Source organism: Heloderma suspectum, chromosome 5, assembly GCF_057233095.1.
Source record: "Heloderma suspectum isolate Gila_16-S chromosome 5, 16-S_ref, whole genome shotgun sequence".
NCBI lineage: Eukaryota > Metazoa > Chordata > Lepidosauria > Squamata > Helodermatidae > Heloderma > Heloderma suspectum.
This window is the reverse complement of record NC_139462.1, coordinates 169,897,922-169,919,770: the sequence shown is the minus strand read 5'-3', so window position 1 is coordinate 169,919,770 and position 21,849 is coordinate 169,897,922. Positions and strand designations below refer to the sequence as shown.

The 21,849-nt window shown below is 41.5% G+C and overlaps 1 protein-coding gene across 2 annotated transcripts in view; it reads right to left on the bottom strand.

Moving 5' to 3' along the window:
- The window catches only part of NEK10 (NIMA related kinase 10), a 135,376-nt gene that overhangs the window by 14,726 nt on the left and 98,801 nt on the right, over positions 1-21,849 (bottom strand). Inside the window, exons 29-32 of one of the 2 annotated variants that reach the window (XM_084858297.1) lie at positions 15,862-15,910; positions 15,360-15,397; positions 15,115-15,255; positions 7,058-7,158 (exon numbers count right to left, since the gene is read on the bottom strand). In XM_084858297.1, coding sequence (XP_084714423.1) covers positions 7,058-7,158; positions 15,115-15,255; positions 15,360-15,397; positions 15,862-15,910 — 329 coding nt within the window. The remainder of the gene's footprint in view (positions 1-7,057; positions 7,159-15,114; positions 15,256-15,359; positions 15,398-15,861; positions 15,911-21,849) is intronic. The other variant, XM_084858298.1, reaches the window with a different exon arrangement.

The following is a 21,849-nucleotide window of genomic DNA, read 5'->3' as shown; positions in this document are numbered from 1 at the left end:
ATTCATTTTCCTTTAAAAGACTCCATTCTCCCTTCCTGCCCCATATTTCTTATCTCCCCTCCCCCTTCCCAACACTTCTGTCTCTTCCTTCAAATATCTCCTCAAAACTCAGCTGCAAAATGGCATAGCCCATTTGGCCTCACCCCACAACTCAAACCAGGCGACGGAAACAACCCCAAGGCATTCTTGCAGAAATTAAGCAGATCCTGGTCTGGTCAGTGCCTGGATGGGAGGCTGCCTGGGAACCCTATAAACATCACCTTAATTTCCATCATGGAAGAAAGGCAGGATACAATTTTAAATAATAACAAATCCTGTGTTCATGTTATTGCATTTACTCATATTCATATCTGTTAATTAACTCTTGCCTCTCTTGTCTCCCACACTGTCTGGCTACATTTAGACTGTAAGCTCCTTCAGACAGTTACCTGTTCGTTTGGGTTTTTGCTTATGTTATTATGTAAACTAAATGTACATTGCTGATGCTGTAACATGATATATAATTGACTGGTATGGTGGGGCCAGGGAGTGAAGTGCCAGCAGCCACAATGTGGCAGAGAACAGCGCGCACTGGCTGTTGGGGCAATCTGCAGGCTGTCCTATTCTGGCTGGTATGCTGGGTCGAGAGGAATTGATCAAGCGCTACACAGAGGCCATGGTGCAAAGCAGACCTCTTCCCTTTGCTGGGAAGAAAAAAATGGGGTTGCTCCCTCCTGATCTGTGAAAAAATCTCCTAGCCCTCACTTAACATGTCAGATGGGGCAGGTGATGAAGGAGCCCAGAAAAGAAAGGAATAACAAACAAAAGTCAATTTAAGCAACAAGAGCTAGGCTGTAAGAGCTCCAATTCAGCTCAACTATAAGGCTTGCTACGTAGAGCTGGTCTGGGAGAACTTGGTAGCTCTTCCCCCATGAACGAAAGCAAGGAATTTGCCTAGAAGCTCCTGCAGGAGGTGCCATCCCAAAGTAAAGGAATAGTAATTTGTAAAGCTGCAGGCTTCTTTTATTAATTTCTTCATCAATTAAATCTTTAATTGCTGATTTCTGGAAGCACAGCAGTTAACTGGGAAAGTCACAAACCTTGTAGATGAGATTGTTTTTGTGCTCCAAAAAAACCCATGTTCCCAATCATGCATACATGCAGCAGGGAGACAGATGCTGACAACGTGCATCCCTATCATATATATGGTTAGAAACATGTTTGTTGCATATGCAATGCAGAAAAAATATTATGCTTTTCGGTGTACACATAAAATGTTTTAGGGATGTACTCTAAAAATATGAACCAGCCTTTAATCCACACTAGAAAAAACCCTGAGGTCTTAAGGTTCCATTTGTACTGGAGCTCAGTGCAGGCATTTACTTCCACACCAGAGGTTAACCCTGGAAAACCTAAAGCGAGAATGGAGGGGAGTGTTTTTGAGCAGGTGCAGAATGTATTTACTTCACCACTGAACTAACTAGTTCCATGGATCATGAGGAGGGCTTCCAGACATGAGCTCTGGCATCTCTGTTTCTAGAAATTAAATACTGATCACAGCTGAAGTAGTTCCATCTGTTTAGGCAAATAAATCCGCATTGTTTCTTTTCGCTTGGACTCTACCTAGACTACCTACATTTGTCAGTCACTGAAGGATCTTTGCCATGCCAAACAGGTCTGAACAGCCAAAGGAAGATAATGTGGAAAAACAAAGTTGCCAGCCCATACTGAAGTCCTTGGTAGTAAACAAGGGGGCTGGGAGGCCTTTTGCCTGGAAAGGAAATTGCGCAAAGCCATCCTGCTTCTATGTCAGAGGAGGTAAGAGGTTTACATAATCGTTTTTAAAAAGCGTACATGATTTTTCTCAGATCCGAATGAAACCTGTTGCCATGGAAACAGAATGGGAAAGGCTGCTGGAAGCCCAGAACAAACGAGAACTCTCCCCTTATGAACTTCAGCTTTTGCTTGTTAGAGAAGATCAGCAATTGATAGCTTTAAATAAACATCCTACATCTTTTAAAGTGTCCTGCTTTATGCCAGAAGAGGCCAGAGAAAGGGAAGGAAGTATTTAAAGGCTCCAGGGATTGGTCAATGTGCTTCTGTATCTCTACGTTACTACGTTCAAGCCAACCAAGTATCAAAGTGCAAAAGACTCCTCAATTCAATGGAATGTTCAGTGAGTTGGGAAATTAGTTCAATGGGGAAAACTTTTAGTTATAAGGATAGACAAGTTCATAACGGCTTGATAATTAGAAGATAATGTGCTGGAGGAAACTGCCCCAATACTCATTGTCAACTAAACATCAAATAATATGAGCAGAATGTTCAGCAAATCCAGGTTGGCTAATGCATCCCATATGGACGGTCATTATGAATCACACCCCCTCCCCCCACCCAAAGTTTGTTTTTACAAATGGAGAGCTGTGAAAATATGCAGTCCATTTTTATACACAATTTTTTTCTTTTGTCTACTTTACCAAACAGACACTAACCCTTTAGAAACACATTTAGCACTCTTCCAAATTCTATGTCAGAAACACCCACATTCAGTTCTGAAGTTTTCTTTATAAACTGTAAAGCTTGTCTAAGCAATCTGAAATATCCCTTGATAATAAACACTTCTTGTCAGATAACATGGAATTTGAAAATTAATAGGGTGTCTCATAAAGCATCGATATACAATTAGTAGCAATACTTTAGATGTTGTTGTCAACTGACAGGATAACACAGGACATTGCTACCAATGTAGCTGTCATTTATAGCCACATTGGTAGAAAGCAATCTTCTGTGTTATCCTATCAATTTTATTATGATATCGAAAGTATTGCTATTTCAGCAAATGCAAAGTGTTTATGTTATTTATTGTGAAAATTCATATTCAGCTAAATGGCTTAGATCCCATTTGGGATAAATAGTGGTCAAGCAGAAGGTTTATTTCAGAAACTCCCCCCCAAAAACTACACATGTATTGATGTAAGGAGAAAGGTTTCTTACACCTATAGTAGAAAATGCAACTCAGTACAGAATCTCACCTCTTCAACATGAAGTTTTGGGGCCTTTTGCCAAGCTTCTGGAGAAATTCCAATAAATTTCCTCCTTCATCTTAAGAGGAGCCATTCCCTTTGGGTCATGCCAGTCTACTAAAGTCTACATACCAGCCTACAAAAATAGAACTCTGCTCTGAGAACAGCAGATAACTTAACAATGGCAAATGTCTCTCGCTGTCTGTGTCGTTAAATTGAGAATTGCTTTACAAATTATGCTGCAACTTAGGTGCTGTAGTGATGCACCTGTAACGGGCCTTGGTTCCATTTTAATTCAAAGAGGATCAGTGAGATTAATAATAAAGGATATTTGTTATTGAGCTAAAAAATATATTATAGAAAAGGTTTGGATGTAGCTTGCCAGCATGACCCTTGCTCTTGAGGAAAAAAATCATCCATTCATAAGAGGGAAGCTGGTAAAACGTGATAAAAAAGGCAAATAGGTTTAAGATACAAACAGGGGAAGTAAGAAATCTTACAACATGTGATAAGACTGCCCTAGCAATGAACAGGTCATGAACAAAAGAAACATCAAGTATATTGAATAACAGGATAACCACAAGGGCGTAAAGGAAAAGTGGCTGAATGGAAGGCTAAAGATAATGCGGAAGAGAAATGGGGCGAAGGTATGGTTAAGAGCTGGGTTGGGATGCCAGTAAATCCAGATGGACTTTTTGTATTTAGAGTGTACCAGCTAATTTTGGACATAGGAAGGTTTACAGCACAACCTTATGCGTATTTACTCAGAAGTAAGACCCACTGTGTTCAATTAGGCTTTCCACCTAGTACTTGTGTAAAACTTCAGTAAGAATAAAGGTGACATGTCAGGATAAACAGGAATGTATAAAAGAGGCCTGGCAGGATGTAGGAATTTGAAGGAATTGCTTGTTGAACCAGAATGTGGCAGCTTGGCAGTCCTCTTTACCACCTTCTCTTCCTCTCTAGCGTCTACTATTTCAACAACTTAAGTTTAAGCATCCTATTATATTTTACCGTTAACTGCTCAATAATTAAGGGAGGGGCTGTAGCTCAGCGGTAAAGCACATGATTTGTGTGCAGAAGGTCCCAGGTTCAATCCCCATGAAGGTCTAGGAAAGGATCTTGCCTGACACCCTGGAGGGCCACTGCCAGTCAGTGTCAACCATATTAGGTCTGATTCAGCATAAGACAGCTTCCTATGTCAGTTGAGGGTGGGAGGAACTGAAGGTAAGTGGTAAGAAGAGGGAATTGGCCTGCTGAAGCTTTTAACAGCTTATTATAATTATTGGGGGAGGAAGGTTAGATTTGGGGGATGCATTCTATAAGATTAAAAATGCCTCCTCCTTGCACTATATAGGGATTTTTCAGGAGGAAGAACTTGCACTTTCTCCCCCTCTCCAGAACCACTACTACCCTGGGATCTGGCAACTACTGGTCTCAAATTTGACCCCTCTAGCACTATATAGCATGGGGTGGGGGGAGGGGGGCAGAAAAAAAGGTATAAATTCATAAGAAGTGAGGATACACTACAACATTTTGTTACAGTCCCACTTGCTCCTTCTAATAAGTTTGGTCGTGAAATGGGACCAACCACAGACAAGGTAATGGTTCTACATACTCGGGGGCACTCTCCAGATATGCAAAAATATATGAGTTTGTAAACTAAAAGAGAAAAAATCCAAAACCAAAATGGCTGAGTTAGGACTGAGCATGTTCAGTGCTTCTAGGAATCGGAATGTTCAGGATGTCTGAGCCTAATTTGTGGGAACGGGCAGGGAAGGGAGGGAATAGATTTGCTCCACCTCCTAACAGCTTATAGTATCCTTTGAGAGGGATTAGGATTGCAAGGTTGTGTACCATAAAGTTAAAAAAATTCCCTGGCTGCAATATACGGAGAATTTTCAAGATGGAACAAAGGAAAAATGACACATGTTCCCTTTGCCACTCTCCAGAAAGCTCTCCATGGGAGACTTTACACTAGAGACCCTTTTGTGTGTTAGGTGCTGCTGTGCTGGTATTTTTTCAAAATGCAATAGTTGCTCTGAGGGCACATGCTGATGAATACAGCACAGTATTCAGAGTGTTTACAATGCAATCAAGTGCCACACCAAAGCATGGTGTTCTAATTGTGAGAGAAGGAATTGTTCAAAAGGTCACATATATTCTATTGTTTGTATTTGTAGCATGAGTGCATGACACAAGCTTCAGGACAGTGCTGCAGCTGTGAAGGACGCTGGGAGGGTATGCTGCTGTTTCAGTTTCTTTTTTCTTTTTGAATTTGCTGACTGCATGCACACCTTCGATGGTGCACAGCAATGGAGGTTTAAAAATAAATTGCATGGTAATTCACAGCTGTGCAACTCCATACATGAGCAGTCAAAAGTATCTGCCCTCCACACACAAAAAATCACAGGGGAGGAGGAGGAAGATGCAGGGGAAGGGAAGAAGGTGGGGAGCTCATGGTGCCGCTTTTGGTGTTTGTTTTTGTTTACTTTTTCCTGCCTGCAAATTCCATAAAAATCAGTGCAAGGTGAGAACAGGGTACAAAAGGAGGAGGAGAAAGTCATGAGGGGGTAAAGAAGGTGAAAGACATAAGAGGGTGTAAAGGAGGTGAGGGAAAATGTTGCAGAACTGGCCCTGCAGCTTTAAAGTTACTCCTACCGGTAAGAGTTATAATATTGCTAGGTTGGAACTCACGTCTTTGCGGCACATGGAAACCACAGGCACCGGGAAAAATGTCATACAAGTGGTTTGGGAAACAGTGGAATATTGAGGCAGAAATTGCATCAGTGCAACAGTTTGGGGGGTGTGCCCTGTGCGTGAACCAGGTGTTAGAGGGCCAGGATAAAATGCTAATGTAGGTTAGGTCCACTCTCCATTACATAGCAATAAAGTGCTCAATGCTGACACCAAGTCCTGAACCTGAGCTCTGTAGTGCCATAAAACACAATGGGAGTAGCTTTCAGGAGGGTGGAAACGGAGGGCGGGGGGCTGTCATTTTTTCCTTTCCCAAGAAACCTCTTCCCTTGATACAGAGCAAAATAGACTGGGGTTGGAATACAGTCCCAAACCTTAGCCTTTTAACATTAGCTTCCTAAGGCTTTCAAAGAACCCGCAAATGTTTCATTTCATGAAGGCATGTGGCATCTTTCTAGTTTGCCCATAATAAAAAGAGCCTTGTCTGACAGAGCTCAAACTACTGCTATTAACAATATAATCATGCTGGCTTTGCTCTATGAATATGAATTATGATTTTGAAACCTTTAAGATAGGGTCCCTGATTCTTGTTTACTGTTCAGAGGGAATTACAACAATTAAAATGCAATTTTTCATTTTGGGGGGTATATCTCAATTACATTGTTTTTGCAAATAAAAGTGGCTCTTATTTAATAGTTCTTGTTTTGCTCCCATATAGCCCAAAGTCACCCATAAAGCCATGGGAACCGCAGGAACATGTTATAGGGAAGAAAATAACAGCAGACTGGAAAATCAATGTGTATGATAGAAAGGGATGCTAGCACCCATACCAGATAATTTCTGTTTGTGAATATCCAGGAACTCTTACTCGACTGGATAGAAGGGGGGAAATGCTGGCAGCTACTGGAGAGATGTCCTAGGCCAGTTCTGACCATCACTAGACTAAAACATGCAGAATACAATGCAGAATGAATTCCAGGTCTATTGGGGGGGGGACCTTAAAAAAAGAAAATAAAGCATATTTTGGAGCAAGAGTCTGCCGTTTTCAGATAGTTTTTGATGGAATACACAGGCCCTTACTGTCACAAGCAGTGCTCCAATTACAAGGGCACTCCTTTACCTTTAGGTTAGCTACAGTTTTTAGAAGGCTACAGGGAGATGGGGTGGGTGGAGGGGGCATCTGGCTACAATTAGGGGCAGTTAGGGAATGAAGCTTGTGGATTTCATTAAAGGTCCTCCTACCTTTCCCCCATAATTTAAGCACTGGTTGGGAGCATGGAAATTACTGTTGCACATACCAAGCAATAGCAACTAACAGAGTTGATGATCTGCACTAAAACAACGTCAACAAAATGTACCTGGGTGATGTAGATGATCTTGTGCAGTTGAATTAGAATCTGTTGAATAGGATCACTGATCTGACGCACCTTCCGTTGTGATACAGCAATCCCTGCAGATGCTGCAGATGATAATGCTACAGTCAGCAGTGAGAACCCATTTGCTGGTTTTAGTACCTCTCTCAAATGCAGATGTAGAAGCCAGGAAAGGAGGAAAGAAGGGGAGGACAGCATTTGGAATTTGAATATTGCTAATGAAGCTAGTGCTTCCTCCCCTTTTTCTGAAAACAGCAATATTTAAGTTACATTGTTAAGTCAGGAATTCTAAAAATAAAACGTCTTTCCATGCTTCATCCCAGTGGAAATACTCCTATTATCAAAGAACAAGACAGAAATAACTAATAATCACAAGTCCGAAAATGCAATAAAATTTGACACTGGTTATATAAAGGTTGTCAAATCACTATTTTGTATGCCCTTTCAAAATTCTTGGAAAAAAGACAAACCCTAGTTTTAGTCTTTGAAATTCTGTATGACAAGATCATTTTATGTGTGTTATGAAAGCAGACGTAAAAATCCAACTTTATTCAAAATGTTGCCTCAAACAGAATAGATTTAATCTTTCGATTTCCTTCCTGACTTATATCATAGACACATGCTGCATGCTGTTCAAATATTTTGTTGTTTTAGGACAATCAGTGTATTCTACATAAATGACGACTCCTGCATATGATTCCTTCAATCAGAATATAAATACAACATCTAAAAAAGGGTGCAAAGTCTACTGATATTTTAAATTAGAACTGTCAGAAAACTAGTGGTAGTATCCAATGTTAGTCCTTCATAGAGTAGACCTATTGAAATGAATGTGGATACTACCCTAGGCCCCTAATCTTGAGCATGCTCTGGGAGAGAGCGGAGGACAGGAAGGCCTGGCGTGCTATGGTCCATGGGGTCACGAAGAGTCAGACACGACGTAACAACTTAACGACTGAACAACAACAACAAAATCACCACACAGTGATTTCATGAATCATTGTCTAGATGTGATACCACCTCCACTTGAGAGAATGTAAAGCTGTCACCAGTGAACCACTAATTCATACATTTAAATAAGTGTGCAAAATAATATGTTATCATCATACTAATTTCTAGAAATATTAGAATATCAGATGTGGGAAGAGACTTTTGCATTCAACAGCTGCTGATGGAAATGAATCACTGAGAAGATGGTAAGCCAAAAAAAGGTATTTGTAATCAGGAGAGTGCCTCCAAAATGATCGTGGTCCTTAAAAAAAAAAAAAAAGCTAAGAATTTTCAGACATCTCTATCTCTGGGTGAGAAAACTGAGTGTTATTGCCAAGATGGCAATATAGATGCAGCTTTCAATACTGGATGGAGAACCTGTTCAACCTCCTGCCTACAAATTCAGAACTTAAAGCCAGCACGGTAATGATAGCAACTGGGTCAAAAAACATACCAGGATAATGTCTTAAAGTAAAGATTATCCTTCTTTAAAATGAGAATATTCCTTTGAAGTATTCAAAGCTGTCTGGCCACTGTATTAACACAACGCTGGACTAGATGAACCTTTGGTCTGATCCAGCATGGCTCTTCTTATGTTCTTATGAATTTTTTTTTTAAGATCTTTCAATTATATTCTATGCATAATGTATTGAATAAGTTTTCACTAGTTATTCAGAGCAAGAAAGGGAAATGTAGATTAAAATGTTAACACTAGAATCATTCACTGAAAGAGAAAGTGAAACGTCTGTCTCTTCCATGGACAAGTATGCATGAATCCAGCAACCTGCTGAAGAAGCAGCAATTCTGACACCCATATGGCGATCCAGGGCCTTTTCAGTGGAAAGCCAATATGAGTAAGATCTCTATGACATATAAGATCGCACATGGGACTGCAAACTAAGGTTATCAGTTACCCCTGATGTGAAGTAGGTTGTTGGCATTTTTATTTTAAAGATGAAGGCCTGAGAAAGAGACCACCCTGAGAATGAGGCCATGCTGAGATCTTATCCAAGTCCATTTCATGGACTCATTGTCTCATGATTATGTAAAGGAAATGGTCCAATGAAACCAGGGTTTACTGTGTATTTATGTCAAATGCAGCCTTTCCCCCCTCCCTTCTAGAATACATTTAGTCTCTCAATAAAGGACATGTCCAGGCATGCCAGACTTCTGTAGCTACCAAACTTTTTATTATTCTCCCCATGACCGTGCCTTATGTTAAATAAGAACATGCAGAAATCACCTAAGAAGAGCCATGCTGGATCACACCAAAGATCCATCCAATCCAGCATTCTATTCACACAATGACCAACCAGCTGCCCATGGGAAACCCACAAGCAGGACATGAGCGCAGTAGCACTCTCCTGCTCATGTTCCCCAGCAACTAGTGTACATACGCATACCGCCTCTGATACTGGAGGTAGCATATAGCCATCAGGACTAGTAGCCACTGATAGCCCTATCCTCCATGCATTTGTCTAATCTCCTTTTAAAAGCCATCAACATCTTCTGGTAGTGAATTCCATAGTTTAACTCTATAAGGCTGTGTGAAGAAGTAAACCCTTTTATCTGTCTTGGATCTCCCCTCAGTCAGTTTCATGGGATGACCCCAGGTTCTAGTATTATGAGAGAGGGAGAAATATGTCTCCTTATCCACTTTCTCCACAGCACACATATTTTTGTACACCTCTATCATGTCTCCCCTCACTTGCCTTTTCCCTAAGCTAAACAGCCTCAGAGGTTGTAACCTTTCCTCATAGGGGAGTTGCTCCAGCCCCTTGATCATTTTAGTTGTCCCTTTTCTGTGCAGTGACCAGAACTGTACACAGTACTCAAAGTGTGGTCACACCATAGATTTGTATTACTTTCCTAATTATGCCTAATTTGGAATTTGCCTTTTCCCCAGCAACTGCAGCCTGGGTTAACATCCTCATCAAACTGTCCACCACAACCTCAAGATCTCTTTCTTTGTCAGTCAACTTTTAGCTCAGATTCCATCAGCATGTATGTAAAGTTGGGAATTTTTTGCCCCAATGTGCATCACTTTACACTTGCTTACTTTGAAGGGCATTTGCCATTTTGACGTCCATTCTCCCAGTGTGGAGAGATCCTTTTGGAGCTCTTCACAATCCCTTTTTGTTTTAACCACCCTACATAATTTCATGTCATCAGCAAACTTGGCCACCTCACTGCTCACTCCTAATTCTTGGCCATTTATGAACAAGTTGAAGAGCATTGGTCCCAATACAGATCCTTGTGGGACCTCACTTTTTACATCCCTGAATTGACCATTTATTTCTTTTCTCTGCTTTCTGTTCTTTAACTCTTATTAATCCATAAGAGGACCTCTGCTCTTATTCCGTGACTACTAAGTTTGCTCAGGAATCTCTGGTGAGGGTCTATGTCAAAAGCCTTTTAGAAATCCAAATAACAACATCTACCAGATCATCCCCGTCCACATGTTTACTGACATTCTCAAAGGACTCTAAAAGACTAGTGAGATGGGACTTGACTTTGCAGAAGCCATACTGATTCTTTTTCAGCAGGGCTTGTCCTTCTATATGCCTACTACCTTTAATAATGCTTTGAACCAATTTACCCGGAACAGATGTTAAGTTAACCAGCCTGTAATTTCCCGGATCCCTGCTGGATCCCTTTTTAAAACTGGAGTTGTATCAGCCATTCTCCATTCCTCTGGTACAAAGGCTGATGTTAGGGAAATGTTACATATTTTTGTTAGAAGATCAGCAATTTCATATTCGAGTTAAGAACTCTAGGATGGATACCATCTGGGACTGGTGATTATTAGCTTTCAATTTGCCAATAAGGTTGAGAACTTCATCATTTGTCATCACTATTTGCCTCAGTTCCTCAGACTCCCTTCCTGAAAACATCAGTTCAGACACAGGGATCCATCCCAAATCTTCTACAGTTAAGACAGATGAAAATAATTCAGCTTCTATGCAATTTCCTTATCCTCCTTTAGTATGACCACTGACTGTACCCCAGCACTATCTACAAAGCTATCTAGACAGTGCATGATATCCGCAGCCTTTGCACTAGGCAGGCAATGTTCCATGCAGTCTTCACAACCATCACAAACTCAGCTGTCTATGTGTCTAATGATCAAATCTCTCACTACCACAAGTCATAGTGACACTTGGAGGCACATCCTTGGTGTGAGAGGATATTTGTTCATCTTCCAAGGAATCTAAGGTATCATTTCTAAGGGATCATTTTCGTCTTCCTCAGAATGATGCCCTCCTTCCCAAGACCCCCATTCTCTGTGACAGCAGAGAAACTGCCACCCAGGGATTGGGATCCCGCCTATAGGTCTCTGAAGGCCTCATCCAACAACTTCTCTGCCTCTCTCAGCTTGTCCAGGTCAGCAACCTTGGCTTGTGCAAGCCCTCTCGAGTACTATGTTTCCTCTCCATACTGTATTTTGTAACTGTGGGAAAGTGTGAGTAAGGTGGGGTGGGGGGAGAAGGGAAACAAAGACAAGAGGGCTGGAGATTATGGACTCCTCGGGTATGTGTTTTTCTGAGCTTTGGCAAATTATTGGAAAGAAAAATTCCAAACTTCTTCCAAAAATTAACAAAAAAAAAGGCTCAGAAAGACCCAGTCCATTCTGACAGAACAAATATATCAAATACAAAGTTGTAATAAATCATGAACAGGCTTGCAGGTATTCTGAGAAAAACATGAGAATCAAAAGGAAGGTAAGCATTATTGCTTTGTCCAAATACAGACATTGTACCTCCAACATTTGCAAAGCTGAAAGGTATTATTATCAGGGGCTTCACAAAGCTGCTACACTTGATCGATACCAATATTTTTTCCTTCCTGTTTGGCACTGCTTATGCAGAAAGATACTGCTGCTAATACCACTCCTGAAAATATGAAAATCTCCTTTGAATGCCTCTGAAGAAAAATTCTTTCACTGCTAGCCTAAACTCTGCTGTGGTTCCTTTCAATAAGATTTGAAATTGAGATCAGGTATTATGCAGCTTAGTAACAATTAATTCACTTACCTAAGCAAACTAATATTGCTCAGCAATTCAGCAAAGTACACTGTATGGATTACATACAGTGACAGCATTGAAAAGTTAACTACGCATAAACAGAAAACGTGCTTGTTTCTTAAATTAAAGTATAGTAGTTGATAGTTGTTCAGGGGGGAAATATTAATTCAAACTCTAAGAATTAGTAGGAAAGTATTTTCCATTCAACCTGTAGACCATTAAGAAGAGTTAAATAACCTATGTAGCATTCACTGATAAAACTGAATATACAGGTTTACAAGAAGTGGATAGAACCATCCAGCGATTCAATTACACCGTAGGCTAACCTTCTTGTATATATTAAGGTCATATTTATACCATATGTTCTATGGCATCCCCATGAGCCTCAGCCATGCACAAATGTCTGTAAATTTTACCAGAGATGCATCAGAATTGAAGAGCACTTTTGAAAGGGGGTATTTTCTCGTGTCTTCTTCACTTGCTATGAAATGGAGGACAGTAACCCCTTGTGAACCACTGAGGTAAACAGAACAAACATCTGATAGGACTTGTCTCATGAGGTAAGATCCAGGGTTACTACAACACCTAATTTGTAAGTGCCACATAAAGCATTTTTGCCTTATGGAAAAAATGATCACGTCCTGTGCATTTTGGGATTTGAAACATGAGTGAGGTGCCCTGATCTGCCAACATACCATCTGGCTAACTCAGAGATTAGCAGCATAACCATGAGTACTTGTTTCCATGCTTGATTTGTTTTCTGGGATGGAACTCTTTTTTTTTTTCTTAGCTTTTGCTAAGTTTAACTTGTTTTGTCCTGGTTTTATGTTCTAAAGCACCTATGAAAAGTCAAAGAGCCCTTTTATCGTTAAGATTAACTATAATCTAGGGAGCTTTTAAGGCCACAGTAGGATCTGGCAACTGGCAGCTAAATCCAGCCCTCAGAGGCTTATATTTCTGAAATAGTTACCTCAAAACTATTCCCCTTATTATTCCCTCAAAAACATCCCCTCAGCTGTATAATAAAACTGGGGTGCCGGCAGACAAGGCTTTTATAGTGCCATCGATCTGCTTCATTCATGGAATTTTAGAGGGGGTCCAAATGTCATCTTCCACTCATAACTCTCCTGTGCTTTCTCAGTGCTGCATCTGACTTTTTTTTTACTGCCAAAAAAACGAAAATCCACTAAGGGAAAAAAGACAGAATTCCTGCACAGTACCTTCTGACTGGTAGTGCTTGGAACCTTCTGTGTGGGAGTACCCACAGACAAAGGAATGTTTACACCTTCCCTCTCCCAATGTGAACAGTGAGACTGTCCAAGTACTCCCCTTATTTAAGGAGAGACGAAGACTGGGTGCAAAACGGGCCAAGCTGAGAGTCATTCAATTGCTTTTGTGAGAAAATTGTGAATGTCTGTTTCTTTGTTGAATGCAGCACTGGAAGCCAGGTGATTTTCAGTAGAGAATGCCAGGGGCAGAGGGGTGCTTAATTCTCTTTCCTTCCACCACATTTTTGTTGCAACTCTTCCAACCCTGCCTGCTTTCCCCTCCATGGTGTTCCAGATGCATATTTGAAAAGGTAAACACATGTCTGAATCGCAGTCATGACTGGGGATGATGGGAGTTCTACTCCAGTTCATCTGGAGGGCATCAGGTTGAGGAAGGCTGCTGTAGAGGGAACAGCAGCTGCCAGGAAAGATTAAGCCCATCTACAGCTGCTTCTCAGATGAACATAATGCCTTTCACTCAAAGCTGCTTTTCAGCAAAGAAATGGGATATCAGGTTTTCTTTACAACTGACTGCATGTACTGTGTAATTTGGGCTTGACAGGTCCTCCCTCGCTATTCTTACCGCTGGAAGAGGCAGGAAGGGAGGGAAAGAGACTTTTGCTTGTGTGTTGGAGTGAGTAGCTGAGGTGCATAATAAGGGGAGAACTTTGCTAAAGCCTCTACTGCTATTTATTGTGGGAAGGAGAGGATTAGAGGTCCCTTGTCTCAGGTAGAAGCAAGTCATTGGGCAGAGCTAAAGCTACTGGCCCTTCAGCCTTGGCCTGATTGAAAAGATGGATTCTCTTATGAATTAGTTGTCAACCAGGGTGCTACAGAATGTACTGTACATGAACATGGTTACTGCTGTGAAATTGGTGGCCAAATCAAATGTCATTTCTGGCTGTTTTGGATCATGTACAAATCAAAGCCATTTATCTAGAGTATCTTACTGAATCCTTCCCCCTCCACAGCAGGAACCTGAAACCAGCTCAGATCTCGGTACTTAAGATCCATCTACCATAACTCTCAGGCTACATACATATGACCACATGCCAGTCCTGCACATATGCAGACTCGCACCTCCATCCTGGCCCAAGATGGCAACACTACCCTACCTTGTCTCAGTCTATTCCTCTATGCTTAACATGTCCTACAACACTGTATACATTTAGATGCCAAGTTAAAGCTTTCCTCTTTAAGCAGGCATTTATCCTTTAATCTGTTGCTTTATTAATTTTACTGCTGGCTCTTCAATGTTTTAAATATTTTTAATTTTTAATATTGTATTATTCTGATACTTTAATTGTTGTATTATTTTCATTTATTTATTTATGGTTACTCTGTTGTTGCTGTTTGGTTTTATGATTGTAAACCACCTCAAGTGCATTTGCCAGTTAGGCAGTATACAAATCTAATAAATAAATAAATAAATAAATAAATAAATAAATAAATAAAATGATACAACATAGCTACCATTCCTTTCTCAGTCTATCCCCTGCTGACCCCCACAACCTTCACCATTCCATCCTTCCTTGACTGATCCAACTAGACTTTGCAACCACCCCTTGTTCCCTCTTGGTATTATAATGTAATGTTTCAGGGCTCTTAAAGAACCTTTGACTTAGATCATTCCTGAGAGAGACCAACACATTTTTATTTATGTATGGTTTTTCTCCAAGAAAACATCTACGCTATTTCTATCTCAGCCATAATTCTATGTTCTGTTATAACTATGCAAAATGATACTATTAAGTACTACCATGATCTTTCAGATTGCGAAGAATCACAGCTGGAAGGCTGTGGGATTTCCACCCTGTTACTAACGAGTCCTCTATTTTCTTAACGTGGGCCCTGAACATGAGCGAAGGTGCTGTCAGAAGCAGATCAAGGGGCAGCAAAGCTGAAGAAATAAAAGAAGAAACTACATGTGAAACCATAACAAACTTTAAATAAGGTCAGAAATGGCAAGATGAGTGCCCATTCCAGTTGCAGGTGCAAAATTACCTGGCCTTGGTCTGGATCCTGGGACACCAATATAATCTCTGTAAAACAGAAAGGATACTGATAAGAAAGATCTTTCAAGTAAACTTTGTGCATGAGAAACTCAAGCCAGTATTCTGGGTCTGGTCAGTGCGGGGGAAGAAGGCTGCCTGGAAACCCGATGCATTGCATACCACCTCAAATTCTATCACAGAAGGAAGCTGGGATACTAAATATGCATTTTTCTAAACTGGTACCCTGCAGGAAGTTACATGTTCTCAATGGGGATTTTCCTGCTTTGTGAACTCAAGTAGCTCTATCAAGATGGATGAAGTTTACTTATGGCTATTATTTATTAATTACATTCCTCCACATAATGTTTTATATAGACCTTGGAAGTCCTGAAAAGTATTCCATTAGTATGAACATTTCAAAATTGCCAAGTATTGCATAGTCACAGTTCGGGACAATTCACCATAAAGGTAGCCAAACATTTTACATCTTTAATTTTCCATTTCAAACTTGCCTTGCTTGAGGCTGTCTTTCAGAAGCACTGAAGCTTCGTTTTATAATACCTGTAACAAAAGCACAATGGATATATTCTTAGTGCTGAAAACATTTTAAATTACTGAAATAGATTCCATCTCCCAACATTTTTGTCCTATCATAGCAACTTTTAAAAGAAACTGGCAATAAAAGACAGTTCTAAATATAAAGTGTTTCAAGATGTAAGCAGTGCATAATGATTCACACTGATCCTAAACATCACATTTTAATCAGACTTGCAAATTGTAGGAACATTCTACTAGCTTGCCGTATCAAATACCAGCAAACCTATGAGATGCATGACTTTTATTAATTGCATTTCTACCCCACTCTTTGTCCTTGCAGGCCCTACAGCAGGGAGGAAACTTTTTGCTGTGGAGGTCCACATTACCTTGGACAAAACCTGTTGGAAGTCTGCATTTCAGCAGTGGGCATGACCAAAGTCAAAAGTAGGCAGTTACAGGTGTGACTCTTACCTTAGTTCAGTACGCCACAATCAAAAAAAGAAAAAAATTGCTTCCAGGAGTTCTCCTTCCCCAATTTGTACCAGGTTGCAAGACACCGCAGGAATGAGTAAATAATATCAATAACTGAGAGTGGGGCCAGTAAGGGGGCATGCCATGGGAAGATTCCAGATTGACAGGTCTGGAGCTTTGCACTTGACCCATGGGCTGGAGGTTCCTCAACCCTGGCCTACAGGGTGGCTCACAAATTTGTAACAGAGTAATAACTAAAAACATCAAAGATCACTTAAAACAATGTCATTCTTTCCTTTGGTCACTATTACACTCCTCAAAGGATCACTTCTTGCATTCTATTTGAAATCCTTTTCAATATCTTATTTTTCTGACACTGATGCAGGTCTTAAATAGTACATACATTACAGAACCTATGTTTCCTTTCTTCTTAAAGATACCTCATATTAACACATAGTGGGAAGTATCCAGTACAGCCAGTGCACTCCGAGCATTTCTCTTACGCTAGCAGGACCCACTGCTGGGGTAACAAGAACTAACACTACCAACAGTAATCCCAGAAATGAGCAGAAACACGCATTTCCAGAATGGAAAACTCAGCAGAGCTCCCTTCTGAAAGCTCCACTAACCTGCTCTGTTCTGGAAATCGGCATTTTACTCATTTATGATGACTGCAGGATCTGCTAGTCTCTGTTGTGCAGTGCTACCAAGCGTTTCTGCTCACACATGAGTAGCATTGGATACGGCTCAGTAATCCCAGAAACATGTGGAAACACTCATTTCTAGAACAGGACAGCTCAGCAGAGCTCCCTTCTGAAAGCTCCGCTGATCTCCATTCTGTTTCCTATCACTGCAGGATCCAGTAGTTTCCTGTTGTGCTAACGATATGTTCCACTAGTGCACAAACAACGTTGGATATTGCCCAATGTCTAAAAAAATCTTTTGTTTTCCAGAATTTAATTGGTAGAACTAATGTTCAAAATAAATCATAGTTTTTATGTCCTCTCCTTTATTGTATTATAATTTTTTTAATAAATGGTTTCCTTTCTTAACTGGCTGTCACTCAATTTTTTATATACCCACTGTCTGAGTTCAAAAAACTAAAACAATTGTAGTTTTTGACTATTTATTTCCATTATTTTTCCACACAATAACAGTGTTTAGCTTGGAAAAAAGGAGGCTAAGGTGGAGACATGACACAGGTGTACAAAATTATGCATGGGATAGAGAATGTGGATAGGGAGACATTTTTCTATCTCTCTCAAAATACTAGAACCCGGGGTCATCCTATGAAGCTGACTGGGGGGCGATTCAGGATAGATAAAAGAAAGTACTTCTTCACACAGCACATAGTTCAACTATGGAATTTACTACCACAGGATGTAGTGATGGCCACCAATTTGGATGGCTTTAAAAGGGGGTTGGACAAATTCCTGGAGAAAAAGGCTATCAGTGGTTACTAGTCCTGATGGCTAAGTACTACCTCCCGTACCAGAGGCAGTGAGCTTATGTACAGCAGTTGCTGGGGAACATGGGTGGGAGGGTGCTGTTGCGCTCATGTCCTACTTTTGGGTTCCTGGTCGACAGCTGGTTGGACACTGTGTGAACAGAATGCTGGACTAGATGGACCCTTGGTCTGCTCCAGCATGGCTCTTATGTTCATTTGGTTGTCTTCTACTAAATACTTGCTACCCGATATCATTCCCAAATTCAGTCTATCACATCTGAATTATGTAGTAATTATTGCCAAGTATAGAATAGGAATCTTGGAAAATAAATGCAGAAACATACGTGAAGATACATATGGGTGGGTGGAAACCCTCATGTATCAGTTTAATCAAATATTGCAATAGAATTTGACACCGTGGAGGCTTAAAAACCTATATGCATGTTCTTCTAATTGCTGGTATGTAGAGCCACAAAAATCAATTTCGTGCAAGTATGGTGGAACTGCCTTTACATCAAACATTTGGGGATCAAGTATTAGAAAAATAGCAACAATAAGGACAGGTTGCTTACCTGTAACTAAAGTTCTTCAAGTGCTCATCTGTGAACTCACACATAGGAGTTATGTGCCTGTGCAGAACAGTCATTCACAACACTCTAGAGCTGAATTGAGTTTTAGGCAGGAGTCCCGCCTACCCCCTCTGCACATGCTCTGGCTGTGGCTCCCACCTGCCACTTAGTTCTATGTCTACCACGGCAGAGGAATAAATTAAGAGTGAGGCATCAAAGCTCAGAGAAAGGTGGGTTGTGTGAGTTCACAAACAACTACTCAAACTACTCAGATAACTACAGTTAAAGGTAAGCAACTTGACCTACTTTTTCATGGTCTCTGTGACTCACATATTTGGGATAAGCAAGAAACTTACTGAAGGAGGGAGATGTCATGCCAGGATTGTAGAGAGGACTGCCCTGCTAAAGGCTATACCTGTACGAGCTCTGATGTCCAAGTGGTAGTGCTTAATTAAGGTTGCGGGCTGAGCCCAAGTTGCAGCACTGTATAGCTTAGGAAAGCAGAACACCCCAGAGAAAAGCAGCATATGATGCTGTGGTCCTAGTTTAGTGACCGTGAACATGCAGGGGAGCTGGAAGGCATGCAAGCCGGTAAACAAGGATACAACCCACTTAGCAAAGCATTTTGAGGATACAGGGTGTCCCTTTCTCAGGCCCAAGTGGCACACAAACAGACAAGGGGGGGGGTTCAGAACGAGGCTGTGCATTGTAGATTGAATGAGAAAGTCTTCCAGATGTCTAATGAGTGAAGCTTGATCTCCAGTAAGGAGACAGGCTGTGGAAGAAACATTGCATAGTTTGTTTTTGTCGGGACCACGGTGACATACTTTGAGCAGGCCACAGTGAGCCCCTGCTGGAAAGAGACATGTCCATTATAACCATTACTGATGGACAGTGAGGCTGAAAATCGAGTCCCGCCAATAGGTTTGCTGCGATAGTCCACTAGTCTAGGGATCTGCCAAAGGAGGCTTAGATTAGCCGCAGAGGTGGTCTTGAATGTGGTTTTGAGGACACTAAGGCTTGTGGTCTTGGGGGACATTAATATTCATACTGAGGCTACCTTGTCAGGAGTGGCTCAGGATTTCATGGTTGTCATGTCAACCATGGGCTTGTCTCAGATAATATCTGGCCCCAACATTTGTGCCAGGGCATACTTTGGATCTGATTTTCTGTACTGAGAAAATGATCTGTGGGTGGTGGAGCCAGTTGTGACTCAATTGCATGGACAGTTCATTATCTGGTCAGAGATATAACCTCTGTATAGGTGGGAACCAAATTTGATGGTCCGCCCCCAAAGGCTGATGAATCCAGATGGACAAGGGTCCATCCAGATGGAGATCCAGATGGATTTCTGAGGTCTCTTGGGGGTTTTCCTGCAGGCTTAGTTGGCAGTCCTGCTGAGGCCCTGGTCTCTGGTTGGAATGAGAGGATTGGTCCAGGTTATTGATATGATCCTTGACCCAAATGTCCTTGACCCAGTCATAGAACCATGTCAGCTCCTTGGTATTCCAAGGAGCTGAGGGCAATGAAACAATGGTGTTGACAATTCGAACACAAATGGTGGAAGACTCATAATGAATACGATCAAACACAGGTAAGTATCCATTTGCAATCTTATCCTCTGGTAGTGATGGTGACAAAGAAATATGACTTCTCTGCCAGCACTGTACCTGCTCAGTGTTGTCCAACTGAGCTTTTTTGGGCGGTTAAAGACCTCTTTGGTGTAGGCTCTAGAATACAACTCAAACCTCCCAAAGGTTCACTGTGCGCAATTTGCTGGACATTCTGCAGATAAAATCAGTTGTATCTGTGCTGACTTGGATGCCATTGTTTTGACGCAGTCTGAAATGGACGGGGCATCATCTAGTCACGTCATGGATATCTTTCAGCTTGTACAACTTGAGGACATGGACAGAGTGCTTGGAGGACAGAGGCCTACTTGCTCCTTAGATCCTTGTCCGACTAGCTTGTGAAATCTGCCAGAACTGGGCTGGGTATCTGGACCTACAAGATGGCACTGCCTCCTTGAGGGATGGTGAGGTTCCTGCAGCTTTGAAGAAAGCAGTGGTGAGGCCCATGTTGAGGAAACCAAATTAGATCCTATCATTTTGGATAACTACTACCCTTGGGCAAGGTGCTGAAGCATGTGGTGTTCTTGCAACTTCAAGCAGCGTTGGATGGTACTGAGAATTTAGATCCATTCCAATCAGATTTCAGACCTAGTTATGGGACAGAAGCAGCCCTGGTTGCTCTGGTTGATGACTTACACCAGGGAATGGATGGGGGGAGTGCAACCCTGTTGGTTCTTCTGGACCTCTCAGTGGCTTTCAATACCATCAACCATGGTATCCTTCTAGACAGTTTATCTGGGTTTGGTTTAGGAGGCACAGTATTTAAGTGGTTCCAGTATACTTGGAAGGGTGTCTCAGAAGGTGGTGCTGGGGGACTTTTGTTCCAACCCATGGCCATTAGCATTTGGGTGTCACAATGTTCCATCCTGTCCCTCATGCTTTTTAACATCTACATAAAACTGCTGGGGGAAGTCATCCAGAGATGAAGTGTCATCTGTATGTGGATGATACTCAGCTCTACCTCTCATTTCTGTCTACACATCCCAGGGAGGCTGTGGAACTCTTGAACCAGTGTTTGGAGGCTATTTTGGGGTGGATGAGGGTGAACAAGCTGAGATTTAATCCAGACAAGATGGAGGTACTGAGTTGGGAAACCAACTACTCTGGATAGCTTTACAAGTGGTTTTAGACAGTTTCACTCCCCATAAAAGACTGAGTATGTAGTCTGAGAGGCCTCCTGGACTCCACACCAACTGGGTAAGCTCAGCTGGCTGCAGTGTCCAAGAGTACATTTTAAGAGCTTAGGCTGGTACACCAGCTATGACTATATCTGGAGGGGTTGGACCTTGCTTCGGTTATCCATGCACTTGTGATGTCCAGGATAGACTACTGCAATGTGCTGTATGTGGGGCTACCTTTGAAATCAGCTTGGAAACTTCAGCTGGTGCAAACTGCAGCCGCCTGAGTGTTGATGGGGGCAAGACAGTCAGGTCATATAGTGCCTATACTGCACCAGCTGTAGTGGCTAACAGTGCATTTCTGAGCCCAATTTAAAGTGCTGGTTTTGACCTCTAAAGTCTTAAATGGGTTGGGACCAAATTACTTGAAGGACTGCCTTCACCCATATCAGCCTGCCTGCACTTTAAGAACAGCAACTGAGGTCCTCACTTGCCCGCCTTTGAGGGCAGATAGGTGGGCAAGTACATGAGAGAGCACCTTTTCCGTAGTGGCCCCACACCTCTGGAATGGGTTGCCATCGAGGGTCCGTCAGGCCCCAGCATTGCAGGCTTTTAGGAAGGTTCTGAAAAACTACTTGTTTACTGTGGCCTTCCCCTGATCATGTGTGTGTGTTTTGTATTGTTGTATTTTAGATTGTTGTTTTTATGAATTGTGGACATCTATGTT